The sequence below is a fragment of the Triticum urartu genome, chromosome 2 (genome assembly GCF_003073215.2).
Source record: "Triticum urartu cultivar G1812 chromosome 2, Tu2.1, whole genome shotgun sequence".
Classification (NCBI taxonomy): domain Eukaryota; kingdom Viridiplantae; phylum Streptophyta; class Magnoliopsida; order Poales; family Poaceae; genus Triticum; species Triticum urartu.
Window position 1 is genome coordinate 640801509 of NC_053023.1, and position 27554 is coordinate 640829062.

Consider the following 27554-nt stretch of genomic DNA (forward strand, 5'->3'; position numbering starts at 1 on the left):
ATTGAAAACGACTAACACAAAGCAACGACCCTGCGGAGCACTAGACTCGTCGCTTGTCAGATATATGCAACGCGGACCAAGGTTCTTCAGCCAGAACTTCGTGCTGAAAATTTTCCGCCGGCGATTATCGTTTCGCCCAAAGCGCTGGCGCGACAAATTGTCAACGACACAGCGCCCCGTCCAAGCTCTTTGATCTTCGGCACAGAAGCCCATCCATAAATTAGTTACCCTGAAGACTCAGGAGCCTCCAGTTTACAGTGCCTAACCAAGGGCACCATGCTGCCACCTCTGCATATCATATAATTTCACCTCAGTTGGTCTCTGCTTTCCACACAGCGAGGAGGCGTTGACATTTTTTGTAATCAACAAAGCAGGGCACGATCACGATTACCCAGTCCCAGCCTTCCCATTAGAAAAGAAGACACCACCATACTACCACCAATCTACCATAGCCATATCTTACACAAGTGTAGCCCACAAACGCTTCAGTGAAACAAAAGCTAATTACACGAGGATATAACCCCCCACCAAAACGCCACCAGGCCACCAGCATCACCATGAAACTACAGACTACTCATCCAAATCCACAGATCGCAAGTTCTGGACAACACCTTACAAGCAGGTCACCGTGGCACCCTCGAACTCCCTCTCGACGACCTTGTCGCCTCTTCATCTAGTCTCGGTATCTCCTGGAAAGCTTCCAGGGAACTGGAAGCAAAGCTCTCCAGAGCCTGAAGCACCAGCCTCAGGTTCACGTGCACGCTGCTACCGTCGATACAATGCGCCTCGTACGTTCGTATCGTCGGGCACCGCTGAAAGCTCTGCTGCTGGCCCGGCACCAAGGCCAGCTTCCTGTTCAACTCGTCACCTTCCTTGTTGATCTCCAGCGCCTTCCTCTCCAACATCTTCATCCACTTGTCCCTCTCTCGAACCGCGACGATCCTTTCGCTTTGATCGAGGTTTTGCTGCTCCCACAGATGGCGCACGCTCGACACGAGGGCCTGCATTGCGTTGACCACATCCTTCTCCGAGATCCTGTCCATGGCTTGAGACCATTTGTTGCAGATGACGAAAATCACCGGAGCGCCTATCCTCCCGGGCGAGTAGGTGGGTGCCTCTTGAGGTTCGTAGTTGAGGCAGAGTGCTAGCCATCCATTGAGTGACTTTACGAAGTTCCTGTGCGCGCTCACCCAGGAGGAAAAGTTGATGATCCATTTAATCAGTTCTAGCTCCAGTTCCATTGCTAAACCAGGGCTGTTGTTTCCACCTGATGTGACCGAAGCCAGGTTTTTGGCTTCTGATATCACTTGAAGTTGAATCTGGTAGGAGTGTAGCTTGTCTTGCCACATTTTTGCAAACCTGAAAAGAGGTGATCAGTTTGTTAGAATCAGCTTGCACCTAATGAGAAATAGATACAGCTTCAGAGAGAACGTATGTCAGAAGAGCAATCAGGAATTTTTATCTTCGGCGCGTAACATGTTTTCACAATGAAATACAGATTATGCAAGAGTAAGACAGACTCCTGGAACAATCCTAGATGTAAATGTATGATTTCATCGTTAGATTCAAATGTGTGCTCCATTCATATGATATGGCAGTGCATAAGATGAAATTAACAGTTCATATCTTATGACTGGCCGACCGAAAAGAACATTTTGCAGCAAGAAATCAGAAAACACAATGAGAAAATTAGAGCAATTATCCTACAGTTTAAAAGGAGACGTACCCTTGGATCAAGGTGTTAACTTGTGGCACTAGTTCCTCATCCCTTACTTTGTTAATTTTTCTTGAAACCTTGGCAATGACACGAACAGCTATCCTTATCTTTGTTGACAGCTTCCTGAGCAAATTTCGAGTTGCGTCAACCTTATGAGCTTCAGCACCCCTTTGATCTAGAAGCTTTAGTCTCTTAGAGTTCTTGGCAAGGCGTAAACGCATTTTCTCTTCAGCCTACAAGAGAAGTGCCACACAAAGGAGAAATACTGTCAAGTAGGATACATATAGACATGATCTATTGAACCAGTAGTTCTAGTTAGAAGCATATGGGACACTAATCCTTTAAAAAAAGCATATGGGACACTACCCTAATCAATGGTACAAAAGTAGTTCCAATAAAGTGGCAGATCCAGTCAGAAAAAAGTTGATTGCGTCATTTTGATACGATGACCTTGTTAACAAAGTTGGAAGCTATAGTAAATTCTTACCTAGCTTACAAAATAGAAGGAAAAAAAATAAGAACAGCCAGCTTAGCATACCTAATCCTTTTTTAGCAACCAGGGTGAAAACCAGTAGACCTAATCTCAATTGTTCAAGCAACCGCACCATGTTTTCTTGCAAGTTCTTCTATATCCAGCCATTAGGCTTTGAGAAAGATACTTTCCATAGTGGATCTTTATCTAATTGATCATTGATTTATTATCATGCCAAGACCACCTGGACTCCTAAAGTGCACACAAAAATGGTAACATGCTACTCGAGTACCAGAACCAACCAACCAGTTATAAATAGCAACAAGTGAAAATAGTAATGTTTTGCCTTTAATTAGTGGGTGCTGAAAAATTGCAAGACTTTTGCTTGACATGAATCTCCCCACAGAAAAGATTAAGTTTCCCTAGTAGGGGCAGGGTGCCCACTCCATTATTCAGCTCAAGATGCTTTTATTCAAACAAAAAGGCCATTGGACTAAATTAAAAAGCTACCTAAAGATCCAGAAGACCACACCTAGGAAAGGTTGATTCAGATTAAGGTAAGGTAACATGCCGGAGGACCCAGATGACACTGTTTTCAGCGACAGAATTGTAACCTGGCATAGATTACCTTTGTCATATTCACAAGCATTCTTACTCAAATTCCCTTGCACATTTCATGAAGAACTAAAATCACAGCTCAAGATCGGAGACCATTTCTACTCATAGAAAGGTGCTTAACGGAAATATGAGTTTACCTTGACCTCGCCATACAGCTTCCTCTCCCAGAAGTACAGCTTCTCTAGTGTCAAGGATAAGCTCCACGAGTCCACCACCTTGCCTTCTTCCCCAATCACCATGCCCAACATGTCCTCGTCTTTGCACCCCAGATGCGCCACAGAGATTGCGGACATCATCCGTGATGAAGCAGCTTCAAACAATGAAACAGTGAGTCAGATCATTCAGATATGTTGAGATGAAAATGAATCAGATCATTCAGACTCTCTGAACTAGTAGCTCACCGTGGTAGACCGAGTTGCGTCCTTGGTAGCTCGGCCTCCCGACCTCGAGCAGCGGCGCGAGCTCCCTTGCTGCCTCCGCCACCCGGACAAGCTGCGTCTTAACGGCGGTGGCGGCGTCCATCGCATTGCCGACGACCCTCTGCGCCGGCGGCTCTCGTGTCAGCGGGGCCACATTGCGGTATGCTGGTCGCCTGCGTTGTACATTCCTCCGGTTGTCGACCTCCGGGATGGTATTGACAGGACCGAACGAGCCGCGATGGCTGCGGCCGGTTCCAACCGTGGAGTACTCGCTCGCCATCTCCTTCACGACCACTGTTTCCTCGTCGTCCTCCTCCAGCTCCGGAATGCCCTCCTCCTCCCGCACCTCCCGCGAGCTGCGGCTCGGCGTGTACGCGGCGGCTGCGGCAGCCGCGGTGGTGGTGGGGTTGTAGTAGTAGCCGTCGTACGAGTCGTCGTAGTTCTCGAACACATTTAGGAAGTCCCACGACGAGCTCTCCCTCGGCGGCGGAAGTGGAGCCGGAGCCGGAGCCGCTGCCCTCTGCGGCGGCGGTGCCGCGGCCGGCTCACCGCCGTAGGCGTAATACTGCGGGTAGCCGCCGCCAGCAGTTGCCGCATCGAAATCCCCGTAGCGCGCGCGCTCCGACACCGGCGGGCGCTGCGCGACGGCGACCGACGCCGGGGGCGGGCGGCTGCGCGCGTGGTAGAACTGCATCGTGCTCTGCGGCGGCGCCGGGTAGGCGAACGCTGGCTCGGGCGCGTACCCGTAGTAACTCGGCTGCGGGAGCAGCTGCTCGGGGACGCGGCGGGGAGGCGATCCGGGCGGGGAGGAGGCCGAGTCGGATCCGGAGGACGACGTGGGCTCGAAGTCGACATGCGAGGAATGACGGCGGTCCGGGAGCGGCATACCGCCACGACGGCCGCCGCCCTTGCGGTCCTCAGGCAGCGAGAGCCGCGGCGGCTCGGCCTGGAGCCGGAGGAGGAGGTGCAGAGGCGCGGCGAGCGCCTCGTAGGATCCGGCGAGGGCGGCGTGCGCGTCGGCGAGCGCGTAGCGGTGGCGCACGGCGGCGGCGATGAGGTCGGCGCGGCCGCGGCAGAGCGCCACCGCCTCCTGGCTGTCCAGCTTGGAGCCCTTGCACCCCATCGCGCGCGCGCGGGGCGGGCCGCTCCAGCCCAGAGGAGAAACAAAAAGGAGCTCGAGCCGAGCGTAGTGTACCCACCTACTGCTCGCCCCGCATTATGGCGTTCGGTGCGGTTGGCGCGAGGACGACGTCGCGCGAAATGCGGCCGAGCGACAATGGCGACGTGGGGACAAGCAGAAGGGCAGTGAGTAGGGGAGCTGGGCCGGGCTGAGCTGAGCTCGGCTGAGGAGGCAGAGAGGGGGTTGGGGGAAGGCGACGCAGGGAAGGTCTCCGCGGAGGGGCAGCAGGGAAGAGAAGGATCTTCTTTTTTATCGTTTACACTTTTCTTTTGCGGGCCTTGTCGTTTGTCCCGTGGGGGCGCGGGCGTGGACGGAAGTGGAATCAGCAGAGGGGAGAGCCCATGGCGGCCAGTGCGGGGAATGTGAGGATCCGGTGACCATTGGATGGACGGACCGGATTGCGCGGCAGCGAGGGATGGGAGGGACGGGAGGGGAGGGGACCCCTTCCTTTGTCAAAGGGCAAGGGAGCGAGTGACGGAGTGGTGGCGGCCTCGGATCCCTAATCTTCCCGGCGTTGGGTTAACTTGGGTTTGGGGGCATACGGTTTTGTTGGCGCGGTGCATTGACGGACGCCTGTACTGCCTGGCTGGCCTGTGTGGATCTACTACCAGGTGTGAGGTTTGCTGGGTCGTGCCGGCTGGCCGGGGTGCAGCGCCGCTGTAGACTGCCTGCCGCTGCTCTGCTCTGTGCTGCCTCCATCCGGCGCTTGCAAACACAAGACCAACATTTGGCTGCTGCTGCTACGTAGTACAGTTTTGGCAGGAAGCATGCGCTATGATCTGTGACCGGTTAAGCTTTGAGGCACTCAAGGGTGAGATGCTTATCTACGAGTGCAGCTTGGATACGCTCGTCCCAACCGGAACCGGGTCCTTTAACATTGAGAAGAGAAGCTACAGTACCCTAACTTTTCTTCTTTCTATTCATATGATTAAGGCTAAAATGACTCAAATTAATTTGTAAATTGATAATGTACTGTATACATTTATAGTAATTCCAGACAATTAAGCTGATGGTGAAATAAAATTGATTTTAAATTATTTACATATACAGTAAATATCAACAGTAAAAACCTGCTAACTACCTACTAACCTTCTTCAACTTCCCTTCTTTATTTTACACCGAAAAAAAAACCTTCTTCAACTTCGCTTCTTTATTTTACACCGCAAAAAAAAAACCTTCTTCAACTTCCCTTCTTTATTTTACACTAATCTAGTACTGTAGCTCTGTGATTCCGTCCCAACGGAGGAGCATTGAATTTGGGACGGGAAGTAACGCCACGGGTCATATCGCCGAATTAGTACAGTGGAGGAGAGTAGCTTCGAGCTGGTGGTAGTAAATTCATGACTTGTTACGTCAAACATTACTCCGTTACTTACAGCGTTTGACGTGCACATAAGGTCATAAGCTACTCTAGGGAGCTGCGGTGATGGCCTAGTGTACCGTACATAAATGACGCCTGTACATGGACGGCTGCAACAGTGGACGTGTGCTACCAGCTTTTGGGGAGCTGCGTTTTCTTTTTCTTGACAAGGCATGGATTTACTGACAAAAAATGAAGTATCGAAACGATTTTTTTTTGGGTGAACTTTGTATTACTCAAGTGGTAAAGCCACGGTTCGTATTACAGAGATCTATAACCTCTGACAAGCCAGAGTTAAGTCAAACGACGGTTCTACTTTCAGTTCTAGCAAATTTTACCAAATAATCACTAACGTTATTTTGGCTACGATAAACATGAGTAAAAACAGTTGTATGAAGATTGCTAAGAAGCTTGATTTCCTCCACCAGCGAGGTAAAGACCTCGCTATCAATGGCCACATCATTTATCATCCTTACAGCTTGCAAAGAGTCCATCTCCACATGTATAGGCAGCTCCGTTCTTTCGATTGCAATTGAAAGTCCCTCCATGCAAGCACTGAGCTCTGCTTCTAAGGCGTTCCGAGAATAGCACTCTGCATGATGTAAAGATGAATCATATCAAAAGGAGAAAGTCGCTTGTGTCCTCCCCCGAGTGCGACCCAGGCGAACCCCTAGCCGCCACTCCAACCCCCCCTCCCCTAGATCTCCCCTCCCCTCGCTGCCGCCGGCAAGCGCCGCCGAGCAAAGCCTGCGCGGCGTCGGCTGTAGCGGCGGGCCTCACTTTTTCCCCTCTCGTGAGGTTAGGGTAGCAGGGTGTCGCTCGGCCAAGGAGAGGCGTGGGGGCGCGGCGAGCCGGCGCTGTGTCACAACCCTAGAATAATTCCATTACTGAGTATCATCATGCATCATGTTAAATTCAAGAAATTGAATTGAGGAATATTCAAAGCCTCAAAAATTATTCTAATAAAGGGCAATGAACCCTAAAAATTGCATTCACTGATTCCAAGAAGTTCTTCTTTAATGTTTGATATTTTTGGCAAGGGTTTTAATCCCAACAAAAATTTATGAACATTTATAGGGATTGAAGAAGTACACCCCTGCAGGGTTATAAATGATCTATTCGAATAGCCGCGTCCTCAGATATGGACTACTTGGAAAGTTTATATGGTTCATAGAGAAGTCGAAATGGGTACTCCAAAATGCGCAAGATCAATGTTAGTACTATGGATGGCCTTCTCGTAGGGAGAGGGGAGCGGATCCATAGTGGTGTATTGATATGGAGAATATGTGGACTCTGGAAGAAATATGCCCTAGAGGAAATAATAAAGTTGTTATTTATATTTCCTTATATCATGATAAATGTTTATTATTCATGCTAGAATTGTATTAATCGGAAACTTAGTACATGTGTGAATACATAGACAAACAAAGTGTCACTAGTATGCCTCTACTAGACTAGTTCGTTGATCAAAGATGGTTAAGTTTCCTAGCCATGGACAAGAGTTGTCATTTGATAAATGGGATCACATCATTAGAGAATGATGTGATTTACTTGACCCATCAGTTAGCTTAGCAATATGATCGTTTAGTTTATTGCTATTGCTTTCTTCATAACTTATACATATTCCTATGACTATGAGATTATGCAACTCCCGAATACCGGAGGAACACTTAGTGTTCTATCAAACGTCACAACGTAACTGGGTGACTATAAAGATGCTCTACAGGTGTCTCCGATGGTGTTTGTTGAGTTGGCATAGATCGAGATTAGGATTTGTCACTCCATGTATCAGAGAGGTATCTCTGGGCCCTCTCGGTAATGCACATCACTATAAACCTTGCTAGCAAAGTGACTAATGAGTTAGTTGCGGGATGATGCATTACAGAACGAGTAAAGAAACTTGCAGGTAACGAGATTGAACTGGGTATTGAGATACCGACGATCGAATCTCGGGCAAGTAACATACCGATGACAAAGGGAACAACGTAAGTTGTTATGCGGTTTGACTGATAAAGATTTTCGTAGAATATATAGGAACCAATATGAGCATCCAGGTTCCGCTATTGTTTATCGACCGGAAGTGAGTCTAGGTCATGTCTACATAGATCTCGAACCCGTAGGGTCCGCACGCTTAACGTTCGATGACGATCGGTATTATGAGTTTATGTGTTTTGATGTACCGAAGGTAGTTTGCAGTCCCGGATGTGATCACGGACATGAAGAGGAGTCTCAAAATGGTCGAGACATAAAGATCGATATATTGAAAGGCTATGTTTGGACACCGGAATGGTTCCGGATGAGTTCGGGCATTTTCTGGAGTACCGGGAGGTTACCGAACCCCCCGGGGAGTTAATGGGCCTTGTTGGGCCTTAGTGGGAGAGAGGAAGAGGCGGCCAAGGTGGGGGCGCCCCCCTCCCAAGCCCAATCCGAATTGGGAGGAGGGACGGCCCCCCTTTAATTCTCTCCTTCTCCCTCTTCCTTCTTCTCCTACTCCAACTAGGAAAAGGGGGGAAACCTACTCCAACTAGGAGTAGGAATCCCCCTTGGGCGCGCCATAGAGAGGGCCAGCCCTCCCCTCGTCCACTCCTATATATACGGGGGAGGGAGGCACCCAATAGACACACAAGTTGATTGTTTAGCCATGTGCGGTGCCCCCTCCACAGAATTCCACCTCGGTCATATCGTTGTAGTGCTTAGGCAAAGCCCTGCGTCGGTAACTTCATCATCGCCGTCATCGCGCCGTCGTGCTGACGAAACTCTCCCTCGGCCTCATCTGGATCAAGAGTATGAGGGACGTCACCGAGCTGAACGTGTGCAGATCACGGAGGTGTCGTGCGTTCGGTACTTGATCGGTTGGATCATGAAGACGTTCGACTACATCAACCGCGTTTCATAACACTTCCGCTTTCGGTCTACGAGGGTACGTAGACATACTCTCCCCCTCTCGTTGATATGCATCTGCTAGATAGATCTTGCATGATCATAGGGAAAAAATTAAATATTGCGTTTCCCAACAGTGGCATACGAGCCATGTCTATGCGTAGATGTTATATGCACGAGTAGAACACAAAGGAGTTGTGGGCGTGGGTATATACATATTGCTTGCTGTCACTAGTTGATTCTTGATTAAGCGGTATTGTTGGATGAAGCAGCTCAGACCGACATTATGCGTACGCTTACGCGAGACTAGTTCTACCGACGTTCTTCGCACACGGGTGGCTAGTGGGTGTCAGTTTCTCCAACTTTAGTTGAATCGGATTCAATGAACAGGGTTCTTTCTGAAGATCAAAAAGCAATCACTATACCGCGTTGTGGTTTTTGATGCGTAGGTAAGAACGGTTCTTGCTAAGCCCGTAGCAGCCACGTAAAACTTGCAACAACAAAGTAGAGGACGTCTAACTTGTTTTTTGCAGGACATGTTGTGATGTGATATATGGTCAAGACATGATTATATAAATTGTTGTATGAGATGATCATGTTTTGTAACACAGTTATCGGCAACTGGCAGGAGCCGTATGGTTGTTGCTTTATTGTATGAAATGCAATCGCCATGTAATTGCTTTACTTTATCACTAAGCGGCAGCGATAGTTGTAGAAGCAATAGTTGGCGAGACGACAACGATGCTACGATGGAGATCAAGGTGTCAAGCCGGTGACGATGGTGATCATGACAGTGCTTTGGAGATGGAGATCAAAGGCACAAGATGATGATGGCCATATCATATCACTTATATTGATTGCATGTGATGTTTATCCTTTATGCATATTATTTTGCTTAGTACAGTGGTAGCATTATAAGATGATATCTCACTAAATTTCAAGGTATAAGTGTTCTCCCTCAGTATGTACCGTTGCTACAGTTCGTCATGCCGAGACACCACGTGATGATCGGGTGTGATAAGCTCTACGTTCACATACAACGGGTGCAAGCCAGTTTTGCACAAGCAGAATACTCGGGTTAAACTTGACGAGCCTAGCATATGCAGATATGGCCTCGGAACACTGAGACCGAAAGGTCAAATGTGAATCACATAGTAGATATGATCAACATAGTGATGTTCACCGTTGAAAACTACTCCATCTCACGTGATGATCGGACATGGTTTAGTTGATATGGATCACGTGATCACTTAGATGATTAGAGGGATGTCTATCTAAGTGGGAGTTCTTAAGTAATATGATTAATTGAACTTTAATTTATCATGAACTTAGTACGTGATAGTATTTTGCATGTCCATGTTGTTGTAGATAGATGGCTCGTGCTGTTGTAACGTTGAATTTTAATGCTTTCCTAGAGAAAGCTAAGTTGAAAGATGATGGTAGCAATTACACGGACTGGGTCCGTAACTTGAGGATTATCCTCATTGCTGCACAGAACAATTACGTCCTGGAAGCACCGCTAGGTGACAATCCTGCTACAGGAGCAACACCAGATGTTATGAACGTCTGGCAGAGCAAAGCTGATGACTACTCGATAGTTCAGTGTGTCATGCTATACGACTTAGAACCGGGACTTCAACGACGTTTTGAACGTCATGGAGCATATGAGATGTTCCAGGGGTTGAAGTAACATTTCAAGAAAATGCCCGGATTGAGAGATATGAAGTATCCAATAAGTTCTACAGCTACAAAATGGATGACAATAGTTCTGTCAGTGAACACATACTCAGAATGTCTGGGTACCACAACCACTTGACTCAGCTGGGAATTAATCTTCCTGATGATAGTGTCATTGACAAAGTTCTTCAATCACTGCCACCAAGCTACAAGAGCTTCGTGATGAACTATAATATGCAAGGGATGGATAAGATAATTTCCGAGCTCTTCGCAATGCTAAAGGCTGTGGAGGTAGAAATCAAGGAGCATCAAGCGTTGATGGTCAACAAGACCACCAGTTTCAAGAAGAAGGGCAAAGGGAAGAAGGGGAACTTCAAGAAGAACATCAAGCAAGTTGCTGCTCAAGTGAAGAAGCCCAAGTCCGGACCTAAGCCTGACACTGAGTGCTTCTACTGCAAAGGGACTGGTCACTGGAAGCAGAACTGCTCCAAGTATTTGGCGGATAAGAAGGATAGCAAAGTGAAAGGTATATTTGATATACATGTTATTGATGTCTACCTTACTAATGCTCGCAGTAGCGCCTGGGTATTTGATACTGGTTCTGTTGCTAATATTTGCAACTCAAAACAGGGGCTACCGATTAAGCGAAGATTGGCTAAGGACGAGGTGACGTTGCGCGTGGGAAATGGTTCCAAAGTCGATGTGATCGCCGTTGGCACGCTACCTCTACATCTACCTTCGGTATTAGTTTCAGACCTGAATAATTGTTATTTGGTGCCACCATTAAGCATGAACATTATATCTGGATCTTGTCTGATGCGAGACGGTTATTCATTTAAATCAAAGAATAATGATTGTTCTATTTATATGAGTAATATCTTTTATGGTCATGCAACCTTGATGAGTGGTCTATTTTTACTAAATCTTGATAGTAGTGATACACATACTCATAGTATTGAAGCCAAAATATATAAGTTTAATAATTATAGTGCACTTATTTGTGGCACTGCCATTTAGGTCATATTGGTGTAAAGCGCATGAAGAAACTCCATGTTGATGGGCTTTTGGAATCACTTGATGCTTGCGAACCATGCCTCATGGGCAAGATGAATAAAACTCCGTTCTCCGGAACAATGGAGCGAGCAACAGACTTGTTAGAAATAATACATACTGATGTATGCGGTCCGATGAGTATTGATGCTCCCGCGAGTATCGTTATTTTCTTACCTTCACAGATGATTTAAGCAGATATGGGTATATCTACTTGATGAAACATAAGTCTGGAACATTTGAAAAGTTCAAAGAATTTTCTTAGTGAAGTGGAAAATGAACATAACAAGAAAATAAAATTTCTACGATCTGATCATGGAGGAGAATATTTGAGTTACGAGTCTGGTCTTCATAAAACAATTTGGAATAGTTTCGAAACTCACGCCACCCGGAACACCACAGCGTAATGGTGTGTCCGAACGTCGTAATCGTACTTTATTAGATATGGTGCGATCTATGATGTCTCTTACTGATTTACCGCTATCGTTTTGGGGTTATGCTTTAGAGACGGCTGCATTCACGTTAAATAGGGCACCATCTAAATCCATTGAGACGACACCATATGAATTGTGGTTTGGCAAGAAACCCAAGATGTCATTTCTTAAAGTTTGGGGCTGCGATGCTTATGTGAAAAAGTTTCAACCTGATAAGCTCGAACCCAAATCGGAAAAGAGAGGAAGCTAATGATGATGATCATGAAAATTTTGATCAAGTTACTACCGAACCTCGTAGGTCAACCAGAGTAAGATCCGCACCCGAGTGGTACGGTAATCTTGTTCTGGAGGTCATGTTACTTGACCATGACGAACCTACAAACTATGAGGAAGCGATGATGAGCCCAGATTCCGCGAAATGGCTTGAGGCCATGAAATCTGAGATGGGATCCATGTATGAGAACAAAGTGTAGACTTTGGTTGACTTGCCTGATGATCGGCAAGCCATAGAGAATAAATGGATCTTCAAGAAGAAGACTGACGCTGACGGTAACATTACTGTCTACAAAGCTCGACTTATTGCAAAAGATTTTCGACAAGTTCAAGGAGTTGACTACGATGAGACCTTCTCACCCGTAGCGATGCTTAAATCCGTCCGAATCATGTTAGCAATTGCCGCATTTTATGATTATGAAATTTGGCAATTGGATGTCAAAACTACATTCCCTAATGGATATCTTAAAGAAGAGTTGTATATGATGAAACCAGAAGGTTTTGTCGATCCAAAAGGTGCTAACAAAGTGTGAAAGCTCCAGTGATCCATATATGGACTGGTGCAAGCCTCTCGGAGTTGGAATATATGCTTTGATAGTGTGATCAAAGCATATGGTTTTATACAGACTTTTGGAGAAGCTTGTATTTACAAGAAAGTGAGTGGGAGCTCTGTAGCATTTATGATATTATATGTGGATGACATATTGTTGATCAGAAATGATACTGAATTTCTGAATAGCATAAAAGGATACTTGAATAAGTATTTTTCAATGAAAGACCTTGGTGAAGCTGCTTATATAATGGGCATCAAGATCCATATAGATAGATCAAGAAGCTTAATTGGACTTTCACAAAGCACATACCTTGATAAAGTTTTGAAAAAGTTCAAAATGGATCAAGCAAAGAAAGGGTTCTTGCCTGTGTTACAAGGTGTGAAGTTGAGTTAGACTCAATGCCCGACCACTGCAGAAGATAGAGAGAAAATGAAAGTCATTCCCTATGCTTCAGCCATAGGTTCTATCATGTATGCAATGTTGTGTACCAGACCTGATGTGTGCCTTGCTGTTAGTTTAGCAGGGAGGTACCAAAGTAATCTAGGAGTGGATCACTGGACATCGGTCAAGAACATCATGAAATACCTGAAAAGGACTAAGGATATGTTTCTCGTTTATGGAGGTGACAAAGAGCCTGTCGTAAACGGTTACGTCGATGCAAGCTTTGACACTGATCCGGATGACTCTAAGTCACAAACCGGATACGTATTTTTATTGAATTGTGGAGCTGTCAGTTGGTGCAGTCCTAAGCAAAGCATCATGGTGGGATCTACGTGCAAAGTGGAGTACATAGCTGCTTCAGAAGCAGCAAATGAAGGAGTCTGGATGAAGGAGTTCATATCCGATCTAGGTGTCGTACCTAGTGCATCGGGTCCAATGAAAATCTTTTGTGACAACACTGGTGCAATTGCCTTGGCAAAGGAATCCAGATTTCACAAGAGAACCAAGCACATCAAGAGATGCTTCAATTCCATCCGCGATCAAGTCAAGGAGGGAGACATAGAGATTTGCAAGATACATACGGATCTGAATGTTGCTGACCCGTTATTGACTAAGCCTCTCTCACGAGCAAAACATGATCAGCACCAAGACTCCATGGGTTTTAAAATCATTACAATGTAATCTAGATTATTGACTCTAGTGCAAGTGGGAGGCTGAAGGACATATGCCCTAGAGGCAATAATAAAGTTGTTATTTATATTTCCTTATATCATGATAAATGTTTATTACTCATGCTAGAATTGTATAAACCAGAAACTTAGTACATGTGTGAATACATAGACAAATAGTGTGTCTCTAGTATGCCTCTACTAGACTAGCTTGTTAATCAAAGATGGTTAAGTTTCCTAGCCATGGACAAGAGTTGTAATTTGATAAATGGGATCACATCATTAGAGAATGATGTGATTGACTTGACCCATCCGTTAGCTTAGCACTATGATCGTTTAGTTTATTGATATTGCTTTCTCCATAACTTATACATGTTCCTATGACTTTGAGATTATGCAAATCCTGAATACCGGAGGAACACTTAGTGTGCTATCAAGCGTCACAATGTAACTGGGTGACTATAAAGATGCTCTATAGGTGTCTCTGATGGTGTTTGTTGAGTTGGCATAGATCGAGATTAGGATTTGTCACTCCGTGTATCGGAGAGGTATCTCTGGGCCCTCTCGGTAATGCACATCATTATAAGCCTTGCAAGCAATGTGACTAATGAGTTAGTTGCGGGATGATGCATTACGGAATGAGTAAAGAAACTTGCCAGTAACAAGATTGAACTAGGTAGTGAGATACGGACGATCGAATCTCGGGCAAGTAACATACCGATGACCAAGGGAACAATGTATGTTGTTATGCGGTTTGACCGATAAAGATCTTCATAGAATATGTAGGAACCAATATGAGCATCCAGGTTCCGCTATTGGTTATTGACCGGAAGTGAGTCTCGGTCATGTCTACATAGTTCTCGAACCCGTAGGGTCCGCACGCTTAACTTTCAATGACGATCGGTATTATGATTTTATGTGTTTTGATATACCGAAGGAATTTCGGAGTCCCGGATGTGATCACGGACATGACTAGGAGTCTCGAAATGGTCGAGACATAAAGATTGATATATTGGAAGGCTATGTTTGGACACCGGAATGGTTCTGGATGAGTTCGGGCATTTTCCGGAGTATCGGGAGGTTACCGAACCCCCCAGGGAGTCAATGGGCCTTATTGGGCCTTAGTGGGAGAGAGGAGGAGGCGGCCAAGGTGGGGGCGCCCCCCAAGCCCAATCCGGATTGGGAGGGGGGCGGGCCCCCTTTCCTTCTCTCCTTCTCCCTCTTCCTTCTTCTCCTACTCCAACTAGGGAAAGGGGGCAAACCTACTCCAACTAGGAGTAGGAATCCCCCTTGGGCGCGCCATAGAGAGGGCTGGCCCTTCCCTCCTCCACTCCTTTATATACGGGGGAAGGGGGCACCCCATAGACACACAAGTTGATGTTTTAGCCGTGTGCCGTGCCCCCTCCACAGAATTCCACCTCGGTCATATCGTTGTAGTGCTTAGGCGAAGCCCTACATCGGTAACTTCATCATCACCGTCGTCACGCCGTCGTGCTGACGAAAATCTCCCTCGGCCTCAACTGGATCAAGAGTACGAGGGACGTCACCGAGCTGAATGTGTGCAGACCACGGAGGTGTCGTGTGTTCGGTACTTGATCAGTTGGATTGCAAAGACGTTCGACTACATCAACCGCGTTTCATAACGCTTCTGCTTTCGGTCTATGAGGGTACGTAGACATACTCTCCCCCTCTCGTGCTATGCATCTCATATATAGATCTTGCGTGATCGTAGGAAATTTTTTGAAATACTGCGTTTGCCAACAGACTCGTGTGCGATCTCTCACTCAGGATGTCCTGGACCAATGGGTCCTTGGGCTGCCGCCTTATCTCTCATGGGCCGGACTGGTGGGCCGCTCTCCTTTCATCAAAGGAAACGACCCGTGCTCTTGAAGGAAATCTCTGAAGACTTGGCGTATCCTCCAAGCCTGGTTTAGCGTAACCGACATGTTTATGCCCTGATGATGACCGGCCATATGTAACCCTAGGTACCCAAGGTGTTTATATAAAGCAGAGGGTTTAGCCCGTAGGTGAGATAAACCATTACCATCATACCCATCAAGGGTTTAGTTCAACCAATCACGTTGTATATCTACTCTGTAATTGTCATACAAACACATCAATATAACCAAGCAGGACATAGGGTTTTACCTCCTCGAGAGGGCCCAAACCTGGGTAAACGATGTCTCTTCGTTCCCTATTACCCATCGATCCAAGATCCACAGCTCGTGACCCCCTACCCGAGATCTACCAGTTTTTACACCGACATTGGTGCTTTCATTGAGAGTTCCATTGCACGATCGTCAAAAGATCGATGGCTCGCTTAGTCATCGACGATGGCATCTGCACCGGGGACGTCTTCGTGCCCGGCCAGCTCTTCATGTTTGGCAGCATGTTCTACACGCCAACCCGACCGGCCACCTTGATCTGATCGATAGTTTCGCCCTTGAGCAGGAAATCAAGTTCGACAACCTAGAGTTTGTCGCCGATGCTCGGGGCGATCTAATTTACTGGGTTCTCAGCTTTACCTGAGGGGCACAGTAATCCCGAAGCCTCAACTTCAGACCTCCTCCCCGAACCCATCTCCAGGTCGGACTCTATCTCGGATCTGGCTTCGAGCTCAGATCCGATCTCAGCGTCTGATATGTCTCCAACGTATCTATAATTTTTGATTGCTCCATGCTATGTTATCTACTGTTTTGGACATTATTGGGCTTTATTATCCACTTTTATATTATTTTTGGGACTAACCTATTAACCGGAGGCCCAGCCCAGAATTGCTATTTTTTGCCTGTTTTAGGGTTTCGAAGAAAAGGAATATCAAACGGAGTCCAAACGGAATGAAACCTTCGGAAACATGATTTTCTCATCAGATAAGATCCAGGAGACTTGGACCCTCCGTCAAGAAAGCCACGAGGCGGTCACGAGGGTGGAGGGCGCCCCCCTAGGGCGCGCCCCCTTGCCTCGTGGGCCCCTCGAAGCTCCACCGACTTACTTCTTCCTCCTATATATATCCACGTACCCCCAAATGATCAGATACAGAGCCAAAAACCTAATTCCACCGCCGCAACTTTCTGTATCCACAAGATCCCATCTTGGGGCCTGTTCCGGAGCTCCGCCGGAGGGGGCATCGATCACGGAGGGCTTCTACATCATCATCCAAGCCTCTCCGATGAAGTGTGAGTAGTTTACTTCAGACCTACGGGTCCATAGTTAGTAGCTAGATGGCTTCTTCTCTCTTTTTGGATCTCAATACAATGTTCTCCCCCTCTCTCATGGAGATCTATTCGATGTAATCTTGTTTTTGCGGTGTGTTTGTTTAGATCGATGAATTGTGGGTTTATGATCAAGTCTATCTATGAATAATATTTGAATCTTCTCTAAATTGTTTTATGTATGATTGGTTATCTTTGCAAGTCTCTTCGAATTATCAGTTTGGTTTGGCCGACTAGATTGGTTGTTCTTGCCATGGGAGAAGTGCTTAGCTTTGGGTTCGATCTTGCGGTGTCCTTTCCCAGTGACAGAAGGGGCAGCAAGGCACGTATTGTATCGTTGCCATCGAGGATAACAAGATGGTTTTTTTTATCATATTGCATGAAACTATACCTCTACATCATGTCATCTTGCTTAAGGCGTTACTCTGTTTTTAACTTAATACTCTAGATGCATGCTGGATAGCGGTCGATGAGTGGAGTAATAGTAGTAGATGCAGAATCGTTTCGGTCTACTTGTCTCGGACGTGATGCCTATATACATGATCATACCTAGATATTCTCATAACTATGCTCAATTTTCTATCAATTGCTCAACAGTAATTTGTTCACACACCATAGAATACTTATGCTCTTGAGAGAAGCCACTAGTGAAACCTATGGCCCCTGGGTCTCTTTCTCATCATATCAATCTCCATCACTTTATTATTGCTTTGCTTTTACTTTGCTTTTACTTTTTACTTTGCATCTCTATACCAAAAACACCAAAAATATTATTTATCATCTCTATCATATCTCACTTTCGTAAGTGACCGTGAAGGGATTGACAACCCCTAAGCGCGTTGGTTGCATTGAGCTATTGTTTTTGTGTAGGTATGAGGGACTTGTGCGTAGCCTCCTACTGCATTGATACCTTGGTTCTCAAAAACTGAGGGAAATACTTACGCTACTTTGCTGCATCATCCTCTCCTCTTCGGGGAAATCCAACGCAGTGCTCAAGAAGTAGCAAGAAGAATTTCTGGCGCCGTTGCCGGGGAGTCTGCGCAAAAGTCAACATACCAAGTACCCATCACAATCCCTATCTCCTGCATTACATTGTTTGCCATTTGCCTATCGTTTTCCTCTCCCCCCCAATTCACCCTTGTCGTTTTATTCGCCCTCTCGCTCTCTTTCCGCTTGCCTTTCTTCCTCTATGTCTGAATCAAAAAGGGTTGGGGGTTCTTTCCAGAGTTTTAGTACTTTGGACAACCCCTCTATCCTCGCTAAACTTATAAATAAGGATACTATGGAAAAACCTACCGAAGTTATCAATGAGAGTCTTAATAATTTTGATGAAGATGATTCTGGAATTTTTCGTTATTTACTTGATGAATCTTTGAAAGATGCTTGGTATAGACTATTAAGGATCAGGGCTAGCTATGTTCCTCAATATCAAATTGAAGTTTACCTAAAAAGCTTTTATATTGCCCTTCCTTCTTCTTTTAAGCATGTCTTAGATTCTATATTTGAAGAAGGTTTCCTTGAAGGGGATGTCGTAGACACTTATGAAAAAATGAAAACTATATTTGGGCACCTCATGAATGAGAAAGTTGAATCTACATCTCGTTTGCTCTCTTACCAAAATGAATCTATTAAAGAGATAAAGGCTAGCCTAGATACAAACTTCCGTAACATGCTTAATCTTTCTTCTACCATTAATAGCCATGTGCTTTATCAAAATAGAAGGATTAATTCTATAGATAGAAAGTTTGCTCTTTTCTTTCCTAATACCAAAGATGGTAATACCTAGATCTATTCTTGCTTGTTATGCCTAGCTAGGGGCGTTAAACGATAGCGCTTGTTGGGAGGCAACCCAATTTTATTTTTATTCCTTGCTTTTTGCTCCTCTTTAGTAATAAATAAATTATTTAGCCTCTGTTTTGGTTGTGTTTTTGTGTTTAATTACTGTTTGTGCCAAGTAGAACCGTTGGGAAGGCTTGGAGAAAGTCTTGTTGAACTTGCTGTAAAAAACAGAAACTTTAGCGCTCACGAGAACTGCGTTCATTTTTATTTGGAGAGTGCTATTTAGTTAATTGTTTTTGAAGATTATTAATAGATAAATTCCTCAAGTCCATAAATTTATTTTAGAATTTTTGGGGTTCCAGATCTTGTGCTAGCTACAGATTACTACAGACTGTTCTGTTTTTGACAGATTCTGTTTTTTGTGTGTTGTTTGCTTATTTTGATGAATCTATGGCTAGTAAAATAGTTTATAATACATAGAGAAGTTGGAATATATTACTTTTAACACCAATATAAATAAAGAATGAGTTCATTACAGTACCTTGAAGTGGTCTTTTGTTTTCTTTCGCTAACGGAGCTCACGAGTTTTCTACTTTAAGTTATGTGTTGTGAAGTTCTCAAGTTTTGGGTAAAGATTTGATGGATTATGGAACAAGGAGTGGCAAGAGCATAAGCTTGGGGATGCCCATGACACGCCAAGATAATCTAAGGACACCCAAAATCCAAAGCTTGGGGATGCCCCGGAAGGCATCCCCTTTTTCGTCTACTTCAATCGGTAACTTTACTTGGAGCTATATTTTTATTCACCACATGATATGTGTTTTGCTTGAAGCGTCTTTTATGATTTGAGTCTTTGCTTATTAGTTTACCACAATCATCCTTGCTGTACACACATTTTTAGAGAGCCATACATGATTTGGAATTTGATAGAATACTCTATGTGCTTCACTTATATCTTTGAGTTATATAATTTTGCTCTAGTGCTTCACTTATATCTTTTAGAGCACGGTGGTGGATTTGTTTTAGGGAAAACTTTGTTTTTGCCACTCTAGTTTCTGCCCAGTTTGCTTATGCCACTCTATAATTTGACATCTCACTTTTGCCACTCTTAACTTTTGACAATACATCACAAATGCCATTCCATGGCAAAAACAATAATTTTTCATTTCACTTTTGCCACTCTTAGCTTTTGACATGTATCACAATTGCCACTCTAAATTTTTTGCTTTTGCCATGGAATGGCAAAATTGATATATTGTCAAAAGCTAACAGTGGCAAAAGTGAAATGTCAAATTTTAGAGTGGCATACGCAAAGTGGGCAAAAGCTAGAGTGGCAAAAACAAAGTTTTCCCTTTGTTTTATAGAAACTATTGATCTCTCATGCTTCACTTAGATTATTTTGAGAGTCTTAATAGCATGGTAATTTGCTTAATAATAATATGCTTGGTATTCAAGATTTGTAAAACTTTCTTTTGAGTGCGTTGAATACTAAGAAAAAAATTGATGCTTGATAATTGTTTTGAGATATGAGGATGGTGATATTAGAGTCATGCTAGTTGAGTAGTTGTGAATTTGAGAAATGATTGTGTTAAAGTTTGTGATTCCCGTAGCATGCACGTATGGTGAACCATTATGTGATGAAGTCGGAGCATGATTTATTTATTGATTGTCTTCCTTATGAGTGGCGGTCGGGGACGAGCGATGGTCTTTTCCTACCAATCTATCCCCCTAGGAGCATGCGCGTAATACTTTGCTTTGATAACTTCTAGATTTTTGCAATAAGTATATGAGTTCTTTATGACTAATGTTGAGTCCATGGATTATACGCACTTTCCTTCCTTCCACCATTGCTAGCCTCTCTAATACCGCACACTTTTCGCCGGTATCATACACCCACCAAATACCTTCCTCAAAACAGCCACCATACCTACCTATCATGGCATTGCCATAGCCATTCTGAGATATATTGCCATGCAACTTTCCACCGTTCCATTCATTATGACACGCTCCATCATTGTCATATTGCTAGCATGATCATGTAGTTGACATCGTATTTTTGGCAAAGCCACCATTCACAATTCTTTCATACATGTCACTCTTGATTCATTGCATATCCCGGTACACCACCGGAGGCATTCATATAGAGTCATATTTTGTTCTAAGTATCGAGTTGTAATTGTTGAGTTGTAAGAAAAATAAAAGTGTGATGATCATCATTTTAGAGCATTGTCCCAAGTGAGGAAAGGATGATGGAGACTATGATTCCCCCACAAGTCGGGATGAGACTCCAGACGAAAAATAAAAAAAAGAGGCCATAAAAAAGAGAAGGCCCAAATAAAAAAATGAGAGAAAAGGAGAGAAGGGACAATGTTACTATCCTTTTACCACACTTGTGCTTCAAAGTAGCACCATGATCTTCATGATAGAGAGTCTCTCATTATGTCACTTTCATATACTAGTGGGAATTTTTCATTATAGAACTTGGCTTGTATATTCCAATGATGGGCTTCCTCAAAATGTCCTAGGTCTTCGTGAGCAAGTGAGTTGGATGCACACCCACTTAGTTTCTTTTGAGCTTTCATATACTTATAGCTCTAGTGCATCCGTTGCATGGCAATCCCTACTCACTCACATTGATATCTATTGATGGGCATCTCCATAGCCCGTTGATACGCCTAGTTGATGTGAGACTATCTTCCCCTCCTTTTGTCTTCTCCACAACCACCCTTCTATTCCACATATAGTGCTATATCCATGGCTCACGCTCATGTATTGCGTGAAGATCAAAAAAAAGTTTTGAAAATGTCAAAAGTATGAAACAATTGCTTGGCTTGTCATCGGGGTTGTGCCTGATTTAAATACTTTGTGTGGTGAAGATAGAGCATAGCCAGACTATATGATTTTGTAGGGATAGCTTTCTTTGGCCATGATATTTTGAGAAGACATAATTGCTTTGTTAGTATGCTTGAAGTATTATTATTTTATGTCAACATGAACTTTTGTCTTGAATCTTTTGAATCTGAATATTCATACCACAATTAAGAAGATTTACATTGAAATTATGCCAAGTAGCACTCCGCATCAAAAATTATGTTTTTATCATTTACCTACTCGAGGACGAGCAGGAATTAAGCTTGGGCATGCTTGATACGTCTCCAACGTATCTATAATTTTTGATTGCTCCATGCTATATTATCTACTGTTTTGGACATTATTGGGCTTTATTATCCACTTTTATATTATTTTTGGGACTAACCTACTAACCGGAGGCCCATCCCAGAATTGTTGTTTTTTGCCTGTTTTAGGGTTTCGAAGAAAAGGAATATCAAACGGAGTCCAAACGGAATGAAACCTTCGGAAACGTGATTTTCTCATCAGATAAGATCCAGGAGACTTGGACCCTCCGTCAAGAAAGCCACGAGGCGGTCACGAGGGTGGAGTGCGCCCCCCTTAGGGCATGCCCCCTGCCTCGTGGGCCCCTCGAAGCTCCACCGACGTACTTCTTCCTCCTATATATATCCACATACCCCCAAACGATCAGATACGGAGCCAAAAACCTAATTCCACTGCCGCAACTTTCTGTATCCACAAGATCCCATCTTGGGGCCTTTTCCGGAGCTCCGCCGGAGGGGGCATCGATCACGGAGGGCTTCTACATCATCATCCAAGCCTCTCCGATGAAGTGTGAGTAGTTTACTTCAGACCTACGGGTCCATAGTTAGTAGCTAGATGGCTTCTTCTCTCTTTTTGGATCTCAATACAATGTTCTCCCCCTCTCTCGTGGAGATCTATTCGATGTAATCTTGTTTTTGCGGTGTGTTTGTTGAGACCGATGAATTGCGGGTTTATGATCAAGTCTATCTATGAATAATATTTGAATCTTCTCTGAATTGTTTTATGTATGATTGGTTATCTTTGCAAGTCTCTTCGAATTATCAGTTTGGTTTGGCCTACTAGATTGGTTGTTCTTGCCATGGGAGAAATGCTTAGCTTTGGGTTCGATCTTGCGGTGTCCTTTCCCAGTGACAGAAGGGGCAGCAAGGCACGTATTGTATCATTGCCATCGAGGATAACAATATGGGGTTTTTATCATATTGCATGAAACTATCCCTCTACATCATGTCATCTTGCTTAAGGCGTTACTCTGTTTTTAACTTAATACTCTAGATGCATGCTGGATAGCGGTCGATAAGTGGAGTAATAGTAGTAGATGCAGAATCGTTTCAGTCTACTTGTCTCGGACGTGATGCCTATATACATGATCTTACCTAGATATTCTCATAACTATGCTCAATTCTGTCAGTTGCTCAACAGTAATTTGTTCATGCACCGTAGAATACTTATGCTCTTGAGAGAAGCCACTAGTGAAACCTATGGCCCCCGGGTCTCTTTCTCATCATATCAATCTCCATCACTTTATTATATCTTTGATTTTACTTTGCTTTTACTTTTTTACTTTGCATCTCTATACCAAAAACACCAAAAATATTATTTATCATCTCTATCAGATCTCACTTTCGTAAGTGACCGTGAAGGGATTGACAACCCCTAAGCGCGTTGGTTGCGTTGAGCTATTATTTTTGTGTAGGTACGAGGGACTTGTGCGTAGCCTCCTACTGGATTGATACCTTGGTTGTCAAAAATTGAGGGAAATACTTACGCAACTTTGCTGCATCATCCTCTCCTCTTCGGGGAAATCCAACGCAGTGCTCAAGAGGTAGCAGCGTCCAAGGACCAGGGGTCAGCCTTGGCCGAACGTACCCCCTACGTAGACATACCGGGGATTAACTCCAAAAGACGCCAGAGTATGAATCCGGCTGACCTCTCGTTGTTAAACGAGACATTAGATCGGATCCAGATGATGCACATCATGAATGGCCTGCCCTTGATCTATGATCAGATCGGACTTGAGGCCAGCCACGGGGAATTTTACGTCCCACCCACCACCCACTTAGTAGCCATTATCGGTGACTTAACCGACATGCTGGACTACGCCTCCGAGGAGGCTGACGACATAGACGAGGATATCAACGTCATGACCTGTACTGCTCCCTCCCCAACCACTCCCAACACGGGAAAGTGGACTGCCACCTCCACTTATGATGTTCACTTGATTGGTGGTTACATCGAGTGGGAATCCATCAAGGGTGATTCCTTGGATTCCCCCCTTGCTATTTTTGGACACACGTTACTTTGATTTTACCACAGAACCATGCTAAAGACGGGGCGGCCCCGAGGGGTACCCGCGAGAGAAATGTAAAGTCGGGTTGACCGTGAGGGTGCCCACGAGTGATGTGGAGTCGGGTTGATCTGGAGGATACCTGCGAGATAATTATGCGGCACGGCCGGGCATTCTTAGCCCTTGTCGTAAGTCCGTGAGACGGGGCGACAGGACCACATATCATGGGTCATTGATCGTTACCGTGCACTCCCAAGACACTAGCGGTTTGGATATGTGATCCGAGTAGGCCTTTGGCATTTTCGCACTAACCACCACGCAGGAATAAGTATGGGCACTCTGCGTCGTATGTTCTTCCAAAAGCTCACTGACGTCAGCGGTTTAGCGGCACGCGCCCGGGACTCTCCCTCATCCTCAACTGGATCAAGAGCTCGAGAGACGTCATCGTGCTGAATGTGTGCCGAACACGGAGGTGCCGTATGTTCGGTGCTAGGATGGTTGGATCGTGAAGACATTCGACTACATCAACCGCGTTACTAAACGCTTCCGCTTTCGGTCTACGAGGGTACGTAGACACATTCTCCCCTCTTGTTGCTATGCATGTCCTAGATAGATCTTGCATGATCGTAGGAATTTTTTTGAAATACTGCGTTCCCCAACACTTTCGCCCTATACCCGATTATTGCGATCATATGGTGGAGTTCAGGAACCAGCCAACGACTACTACTACCACTACTGCAGGATGCTGCTAACGCGACACTATGATCAGAGACCCTTCGAGAAACTATGTGCAATGCAATAATCGCAAACGGTGCTGTATGAAAGCCGTCAGAACTATGTAAAACGTTTGCGATGACAGATGCATAAAACACGGTTCAGGTTTTATTTTCGTGTGCGATGAAGGGCATACAGTTCAGTTCAATGAACTGTTTGCGATGAGGAGGAACAAAAGAAACGGGCAGCCAGATGAAGGCGTGTGCGATACACAGCATACATTTCACTCGGATGAACTATTTGTGATTAGGCAACACAAAAGGAATGGTCAGCCAGATCAAGGTGTGTGTGATTGAGGGCATACGCTTCAGAAGGATTAACTGTTTGCGATTAGGCAACAGAACAGAAACAGGTCAGCCAGATCAAAGTGTTTGCGATTGATGGCATACACTTCACATGGATGAACTGTTTGTGATTAGCCACAACAAACTTAAACAGTTAGATAGATCAACGTGTGTGTGCTAGACGGGCACGCACATTCTAATTAAAAGAACCATGCGCGATGGTGTTGACATTGCCTATTGCGGTGCACCCTATGGTGCAAACGCCATGTACACGGCCGAGAAGGCGTACGTGGCCACGTTACGCCTTCCGAGAATAGTGCCGCACTTATAACCATCGGTAAATTTTGAGCATGTGTCCCGTCACATTCCAAATTGCAAACCTATTCACACCGATGAAAACCTAAACGGTTTCCCACTTAGGAGTGTATTACTACGCGGTTATAAATACTACTACTCCAAGATGACTGCACATTCCTCCTCAACTCTTCATCCACAAAAAGTCAAAAACAAACAAGTCATTCATCATCGTTCCCTTGCGTCCGCCATGGCTAGCGTGAGTTCTGGGTCGAGAGATTGCCACCAGGGAGAGGCGAGCCTGGAAGGGGGAGCACGGGAGATGTCCCGCCTCGCCGCGAAAGCAGCCAACATGTCCCACTGCATGGCCGTAGCAGCAGAGAGGTCCTGCCGCACCGCCGAAGCAGCACGGAGGACCCGCCACGCCGTCGATGCAGCAGACTGGTCCGGCCGCGCCGCGGAAGCAGAAGAGATGTCCCGCCACGCCGCGAATGCAGCAGAGATGTCGTCCCACGCCGCGGCGGCCTGGAAAATTGCCTCGCGGGCAGGCGAGGACTCTTACAGGCACATGCGTGTCCTCGTCCTCAGGCAGATGGATCAGATCTCCAGGTGGGCGAGGTTGTAGGATGACCTGCAAGCCTCGTTTGAACAGTCTACCGACGTCATCCGTCAACTAAATGAGATCAATGCGAAGCTCCGGCCTGAGCGCGACCTGCTGAGGGCGAAGATCGTCAAAAGTGCGGAGCAGCAGGAGCAGACCACTGCCTTGTTGAAGAGGACCGGCGTCATCGTCGAGAAACTTATGGATGAGAATGCCATGCTGCGCATCGGGCACAGAAGGCTAGTGGAGGAATCCATGGATGCTCTCAACCAGCATCTTGAGGACAAGAAAGAGCTCGTCGTTGCCCGCCGCGGAGATTACTTCCTGCTGTGGCTTCCTTCTTATTTTGCCCTCGTGTATATCGGGCGTTGCTGCATGTGGATTTTTTAATTATGTTTATAAATATGTAAGACAATTATTATCCAATGTCATCGTCCTTATATTCATCATGCTTGTTATAAGTCGTAGTCGATGCTATATAGGTCCGTCGGATCTTACATCAAGATCCGTGCAAAAATTTCTTTTCAAATTTTCATTTTTCTCTCTTAAATCTCAGTCCAGTGAGGCATATAGCCACGCGCGTAGAACCGGTGCTCGAGCGCCATTAATGGAGACGTTGGGAGGGAGGTGCGCGGTGGGTAGCAGTCAAAAGGACTCTCCTCCCGATGAGCACGCGCAGGGGTTTGATTACACACCTCCCATACTCAAATAGCTCCCCCGCACGGCACCTCCTAGCCAATAAAAAAAGGGGACGCGTGGACGCACGTAATTGGTAAGTCGAACGCCCACGGTTTCAATAATACTTGCGTTTCCGATTTGTAATGTGATAGCACTTGTTCCAAAATGACTTTGTTAATTGTTAATGTGTGCGCCTTTGCAAATCGGACAGAAAAATTATCATATCATGTTGGTGCCATGTCATGAGACCATGCCAGGTTTCATGATTTTCAGGCGTGTTTTGGAATTACAAGAATTGAAAACCTAGTTTCTCAATCTTTCCGGCCGAGCCACGACGCCCAGATGTTTGAATTTCACTTCCATCTCTTGCATGGGACCTGGAAATTCACCCAAGGACACACATGTGATTTTTAAACAACTTTGGTGCACTGGAGCATGTTCTTGTAGTTTAAATTTGAATTATGCACATTAAATGCCCAAAAACTCACTTAATGTATAAAAAGGCCAAACGAATCCGGAATAATTCCAAAATTTAGCACGGTACTTCTATTTGGTCTAATATGGATGTGTAAAAAAATTAAGGCGGGAGAAGGCAGTGTACGTATGTCGTTTCGCACACGGAGGTGACACGTTCCATCTCGGAACCACGAACCTTCTTGAGGGAAGCTCCGGTTTGCAAGAAGCTTACACCGAAGCTTGTCCCAATTCGGCCAAAAAAATTATTGCAGCATGTTCGTGCCATGTCATGACACCATGCCAAGTTTCACGATTTCCAGGCGTGTTTTGGAATTACAGGAATTAAAAAACCAAGTTTCTCAATCTTTCCGGCCGAGCCACGACGCTCAGATGTTTGAATTTCACTCCCATATCTTGCATGCGACCTAGAAATTCACCCAAGGACACACATGTAATTTTTCAAACAACTTTAGTGCACTGGAGCCTGTGCTTATAGTTCAAATTTGAATTGTGCACATTAAATGACCAGAAACTCAATTAATGTAAAAAAAGGT

At 45.2% G+C, this 27554-nt stretch overlaps 1 protein-coding gene across 1 annotated transcript; it reads right to left on the minus strand.

Annotated features, from left to right (window-relative positions):
• Positions 1–433: 433 nt before the first annotated feature.
• LOC125539361 (protein ALTERED PHOSPHATE STARVATION RESPONSE 1-like) lies at positions 434–4721 on the minus strand. Its single transcript, XM_048702805.1, has 4 exons — positions 3209–4721; positions 2945–3117; positions 1727–1950; positions 434–1359 (listed from the first exon to the last, which is right to left on the minus strand). The coding sequence occupies exons 1-4, from the start codon at positions 4347–4349 to the stop codon at positions 624–626; spliced, it is 2274 nt and encodes a 757-aa protein (XP_048558762.1). The 5' UTR covers positions 4350–4721; the 3' UTR covers positions 434–623.
• Positions 4722–27554: the final 22833 nt, after the last annotated feature.

What these genes read in the sequence shown, in the direction of transcription:
- LOC125539361 (XM_048702805.1), bottom strand. Translation starts at nt 4,349, where the DNA reads ATGGGGTGCAAGGGCTCCAAGCTGGACAGCCAGGAGGCGGTGGCGCTC. An exon ending in ACGCAACTCGGTCTACCACG is followed by an intron (nt 3,118 to 3,208) that starts GTGAGCTACTAG and finishes CATTGTTTGAAG; the next exon opens with CTGCTTCATCACGGATGATG. An exon ending in GTTAACACCTTGATCCAAGG is followed by an intron (nt 1,360 to 1,726) that starts GTACGTCTCCTT and finishes ACCTCTTTTCAG; the next exon opens with GTTTGCAAAAATGTGGCAAG.